This window comes from Bos javanicus, chromosome 5 (assembly GCF_032452875.1).
Source record: "Bos javanicus breed banteng chromosome 5, ARS-OSU_banteng_1.0, whole genome shotgun sequence".
In the NCBI taxonomy this organism is placed as follows: domain Eukaryota; kingdom Metazoa; phylum Chordata; class Mammalia; order Artiodactyla; family Bovidae; genus Bos; species Bos javanicus.
The window spans coordinates 52,365,971-52,371,970 of record NC_083872.1 but is presented as its reverse complement, the minus strand read 5'-3'; the positions used below and the strand labels follow the sequence as shown (position 1 = coordinate 52,371,970).

Below are 6,000 nucleotides of genomic sequence, written 5' to 3'. Positions count from 1 at the left end.
TGCTTGTGTCTAGTAGGAATTTAGTAAGTCAATTAGATGCTGGATAATTGTAATATTTATACTACTTTTCAGTATCACACCAAGTAGTGAATAAAATCTGCTACCTCTACCCTTTTTTCAAAGCATTCTATATATTTAAAACAATAGAGAAAGAAGGGAAGCAAGGGCAGGATGGGAGGGAAAGGAGGGTAAGGAAGAAAACAAGAAAAGAAAGGAGGGGAAGTCAGGTATGAAGTCAGACAGACAGACAAACCTATACTTCAATAAAAACAGTAATGTTCTATTATGAATTCTCTATGTGGATAAGGGGAATGGGAGATGCCCAGTATAAGTCTCCCCAACTTTTCAGCTTCTCTAAGATGTCTTTGTTTTTCCTAATTCTCTCTACATAAGTGGGTGAAAATGAGAAACATCTCCATGATGATAAATACTACTAGATATATTTGCACATGTTGCTCTGTCAGATGGATATATGATCATGAGAGTTTCCCTGGTGGCTCAGATGGTAAAGAATCTGCCTGCAATGTGTGAGACCTGGGTTCTATCCCTGGGTTGGGAAGATCCCCTGGAGAAGGGAACAGCTACCCACTCCAGTATTCTGGCCTGGAGAATTCCAAGGACAGAGGAGTCTGTCAGGCTACAGTCTGTGGGTCACGAAGAATCAGACATGACTGAGCAATATGTCATGTCATTCATGTCATTCACATATGATCATGAATTGAGAAAATTATCAAAACTTTTAAAAGATCATGACCCAGTTAATGTCCCACTTAATTGCTGTGATACTAACCATTGTGTACTATTAAAAGTCACAATCCAATTTTTTGGATTGTATATATAGGTCTTGCTAAGAAAAATGAAGAACAGTAACAAACTCCTTTTTTATTTCAACCATAGATACAGAATCTCAGACCTCTTCCTATCCATTAATGCCAACTGCAAATTTGAAATCTTATATGGTACTGGTTTGATGTTAAAACTGAAGGCTTCCATTGTGTTAATGCAATAAGAATGTATAAAAATAACTCTATAGGATATCATTCCATAAATAGAGAACTTTAAAAAAGTTATCACAAATCAAACACCTATTGACCCATACTCTGTGTTGTCACATACTGGAGTAGATATTTACCAAATTAATTAAAAAGAATAGGATCATACATCACATATTACTGTTGTTTAGTCCTTGGAAGAAAAGTTATGACCAACCTAGATAGCATATTGAAAAGCAGAGACATTACTTTGCCAACAAAGGTCCGTCTAGTCAAGGCTATAGTTTTTCCAGTGGTCATGTATGGATGTGAGAGTTGGACTGTGAAGAAAGCTGAGCGTGGAAGAATTGATGCTTTTGAACTGTGGTGTTGGAGAAGACTCTTGGGAGTCCCTTGGACTGCAAGAAGATCCAACCAGTCCATTCTGAAGAAGATCAGCCCTGGGATTTCTTTGGAAGGAATGATGCTAAAGCTGAAACTCCAGTACTTTGGCCACCTCATGCGAAGAGTTGACTCATTGGAAAAGACTCTGATGCTGGGAGGGACTGGGGGCAGGAGGAGAAGGGGACGACAGAGGATGAGATGGCTGGATGGCATCACTGACTCGATGGACGTGAATCTGAGTGAACTCTGGGAGTTGGTGATGGACAGGGAGGCCTGGCGTGCTGCGATTCATGGGGTTGCAAAGAGTCGGACACGACTGAGCGACTGAACTGAACTGACTGACTCTCTAAATCATATCTTACACTTTTGTGACCCCATAGACTGTAGCCCTCTAGGCTCCTCTGTCCCTGGGATCTCCCAGGCAAGAATACTGGAGTGGGTTGCCATTTCCTTCTCCAGGGATCTGCCCAACCCAGGGATTGAACTCACATCTCCTGCATTAGCAGGTGGGTTCTTTAACACTGAACTACCAGGGAAACCCCAGGCACAAAAATAAACATACTCAAAAGTGTATGTGGAACAAGTGAAGTCTGAAAAGTTCTGTATTTGAGAGGATAGTATTGTACCAATGTCAATTTCTTGGTTGTATAAGATGTTATCACTAGGGAATGGTGGGGAAAGGGTACACAGAAGGCTTCTGAACTGTTTTCATAACTTTTTATAAAAAATTTAAATTCAAAATCAAAGCTATTTAAAGTAATTTAAAAGGCTAAATCATAGCCATATTTGTTTTAATTAACACTCCCATATATGGTTGACCTTTGAACAATGCTAGGGTCAGGGGAGATAACAATTAAAAATCTACATATAACTTAGAATGCATCCTCCCTGTTTGTGATTCCTCCATATGCATGATTTCACCTCCCTGGAATTAAGCTCAGATTGTGTAGTGCTAAAGTATTTACTGTTGAAAAAAATCCATGTATAGGTGGACCTAGGCAGTTAAAACCTGTGTTTTCAAGGGTCAACTGTATAATGAATTTCAAAGGATAAACAGTATATTCTTTTAGACAGTTTTTTTTAATAAAATGAGTTTTGTATATTGCTAGGAAAAATTTGCCAGTTGTGCTCATAGTCAAGATGTGAGCAAGAGGCACAAGTATAAATATATCTATTTCAATTGTTTCTCAGCAAAGAAGCAACCCAAATATTGGAACCTTGTGTAAATGGCAAGATTTGCCATGGATTTTTATAAAACAATTAAAGAATATATGTCAGCTTTCCCATAAAATCAGAGGTTTTCCTGGATAGTAACTGAAGTGCTTTTAAAATAGAACACTGAAAAACAGATTCTCTGAAAATAACTCAGGAAAGAGAGTCCATTTTTATATTCCAATTTTATTCACCTTTTCTGAAGAGTCACAATATTACTGGGGATAATCTAGTTAGTATATTTGAAATTCCATTTATTTTTTCTATTGATATGCATGTATTACACTTGAATATAATACAGTATTTCCAGTGTTGTTTTAAAGGACATAGTTTAAAAAAGAGAGCATAATCTATAATTTCAAACCTAGGACAAATTCATAATTTCTAAAATAATATAATTTTCCACTTTGTTCCAAAGAAATTAATATTATCACTGATGCAGAAACTCCAGCACAACTATTACTCCTTTCTTTACAAGTTCAGACAGTCTTGAACCATGGCAAAATTCACTCAGAGCCATCTAATTGTATGCATAATGAAAATGGAAGAAGAAAGTCATTCCATGGATTTATGGGTCAGTATACTTTAGTTCAATATCAAAAGTATACTTTACAAATTTCATATTTAACAAATTTTACAGTGTTAGTCATTCTGCTGAGAAAAGATTCTGGGTAATATATTGGTCTTTGAAGATTGTTACTAATTTACCCTGGAGCGCTTTGGTCTGTAGGTCAGCCTCCATCACGGAAATCAACATATACATAATTGGCCATGTGAGTGAGTTTTAAAATCACAGAAGATACCTACACTCTGTCTAACATAATAGAATGTCTAATAGGACAATTTCTGAAGTATCTTCTTATCAATCTAAGATGAGTAAACACAGAAGCCTCTCCCTTTACAATCCTTCAAACTATACATTTACACAATATTGTTACAGAATGGCTATGCAATGTCCATTCTTCTTTCCCTCCACATAACAAATGAAGCAAAATAAAAGTAGTATAAAATTATACATTCTGTGAATAACTTAGAAAAAAAAGTACATACGTGTTTAAGGCCTTGAAATATTTGTAAGATTTTCCTTTAGAACTGAAAACCACAGATGTGAAAAGGACTACAAAAACATGGACAAAAACTGACCTAAGAAATTGTTTGAATGGGAAAACTAGAAACAAATATTTATAAATTTGAAGCCAAGGAAATGAACAATTTATTCTACCAACAGACTTGAATAAACAAATAGGCATTCAAACAGTCCTTGGAATCAAGCAAGAGACAGCCTTTTAAAAATAAGATAGAAATGACAGTTTAAAAAAATATTAGAAGAAATCTAAGCAAATAATTTTCGAGCTAAGAAATCAAAACCCACATGCATCCATGGCAATTTTTTGAAACTGAAGGTTACCTAAATACTTGACTGCTCATTGATGATTTCTGTGAAGGGAAAAAGTAAAGATAAAAATAAAAGAAAAAGTTCACTTAAAAAAAAAAAAAAAACTCTGAAAGGGAATGTACTCTAGAGGTACCAAATAGGAGTATATAATGAAAATGGTAATTCAGTTCTAACTACTACCTATTTAACTGACAGAGAGCTGCAGTAGTGTGTTAGCCTTGGGGAAACATGTCAGCTTGTCTATACATTCTTATATGATTGATGTTTTCAGATAACTACAACTTGCCAACAATAATTATTATCAATGGATATATATTTCCATTCCTTTAACAAAAGCAACTTTAAGATGTTAAAACATGTAGGCTTTCAGAGCTCCAAGGTTAGGATACCAATTAAATTGTCTCAGTCTACACCATGCCAGAGGAGAAATTTGCAAAGGAAATGTCACTGAAGCCATGTACAATCCTAGCCAGTGAACACAGGACCCAGGAACAGGTCCATGACAGAAGGCCAGTGCACTTGAGAGACTTTCAGAAACAAGAAAGGCAGTCACATTTGGGACCAAGACCCCAAAGGGTAGGTGTCTCTGATACCATCCAGAAATGCCAACTCTTCAGAGAGCAACTTCAAGTTCTTTTTTTAAGTACAATTATACAAGTTGAACGCAGTTCAAATCTGATGAAATCTTCATGATACTGAAGTTCATGTAGGACTTCTAAAAAGTCTTGATTCCAAGAAGCTGATTATGAGCCATGAAATCCCCCAGAAGTAATAGATTCCAGAGTGCCACTTCGGAGCTGTATAAAATTTTTCCTTCAAGATCACCTATGAATTATGTTTGTATGCATATGTTCAATGTAATCAGCCTTGAGGATCACTTGATTTCACCTTGGTTAATGGGTTACCTACAAAGAAAAAGAAAGTAGAATCATTTCATAACAGCTATCATCTTAAAACTCTACACAATTAAGTATTAGAAATGAATAAATAAAAACTCAAAGTGCTGGTATTTGCTATATTAAATAAATTACTGAATTTTAAAGGACTACCATATTTAGGTATTTCTAGCTTATTAAAATTATTTTCTCTATTCTTTCATAATATTTTTGAGAGCCATTTGCAGTTATCCAAGTGACTCCAACAGTGACCAGGAAGATCTCAACTGGAGAAGTTACCCATTTTGGACCCAAAGAATGGTTCTGGAATCCATGTTCTTTGCATAGACTTTGTGAATATAATCCAGAGATCATACACTTCATGCCAGGAGTCAGTGAATGAAAGACTTTTGTTCTTAGGAATCCAATCAGACCACATCTTCAAGAAAGCCCTTGGGATTTGGTTCCATAAAAACCATTCTTGAAATAGTTGACAAGTTGAATGCTTATTTGACTCAACTGCATTTCAGAAAATCCACTATTCATAATGCAAAAAAAAAAATTGGGGAGAAAAACAATTATAGTACAATCCTTTACCAAATTTTAAGGTCCCCAAAATTTCTCATGAAATTTATTAGAGCAGTATTATTAATGCTATTGTACATATTATTGAGGCAGAATCATGTGGATTTTCACAGGTACTCAAGTCAAAAGAATGTTTATTTACAGGAAAAAAAGAATAATAGCTAGAATACCTAATATGTACATAGATATCATTATATGTATGCAGAAGAAATATGATACAAAGAGAGACAAAGATTTCTGCTGTGTCAATGAATTTCTAGTTATGGTCTTAATACCATGGTACTTAGGATTGCCTAACAGTTCTTTTCCAGTGATGCTTACAACAAAAAGTGAATTTTTAAAAATTATTGTGGATATTTTATTTTTATTTCATTAAGTAACATAGTTACTTATCTTTTAACGAAACATTTGCCAAAAGACGGGTTTTTGTTTTGTTTGTAGTTTGATCAACTATGAAAAATAAAAACAAAAAGTAACAAGATGTTGCTCTGCCATGGCTGGTTTCAAATTACAGTATAAAAAAAAAGGTGTAAAATTCAAACATGTATATTCTGCA

At 34.9% G+C, this 6,000-nt stretch overlaps 1 protein-coding gene across 1 annotated transcript in view; it reads right to left on the bottom strand.

Annotated features, from left to right (window-relative positions):
* Positions 1-2,760: 2,760 nt before the first annotated feature.
* The window catches only part of TAFA2 (TAFA chemokine like family member 2), a 559,230-nt gene continuing 555,990 nt past the window's right edge, over positions 2,761-6,000 (bottom strand). The window contains exon 5 of the mRNA XM_061416631.1: positions 2,761-4,889. Coding sequence (XP_061272615.1) covers positions 4,878-4,889 — 12 coding nt within the window. The 3' untranslated portion in view covers positions 2,761-4,877. The remainder of the gene's footprint in view (positions 4,890-6,000) is intronic.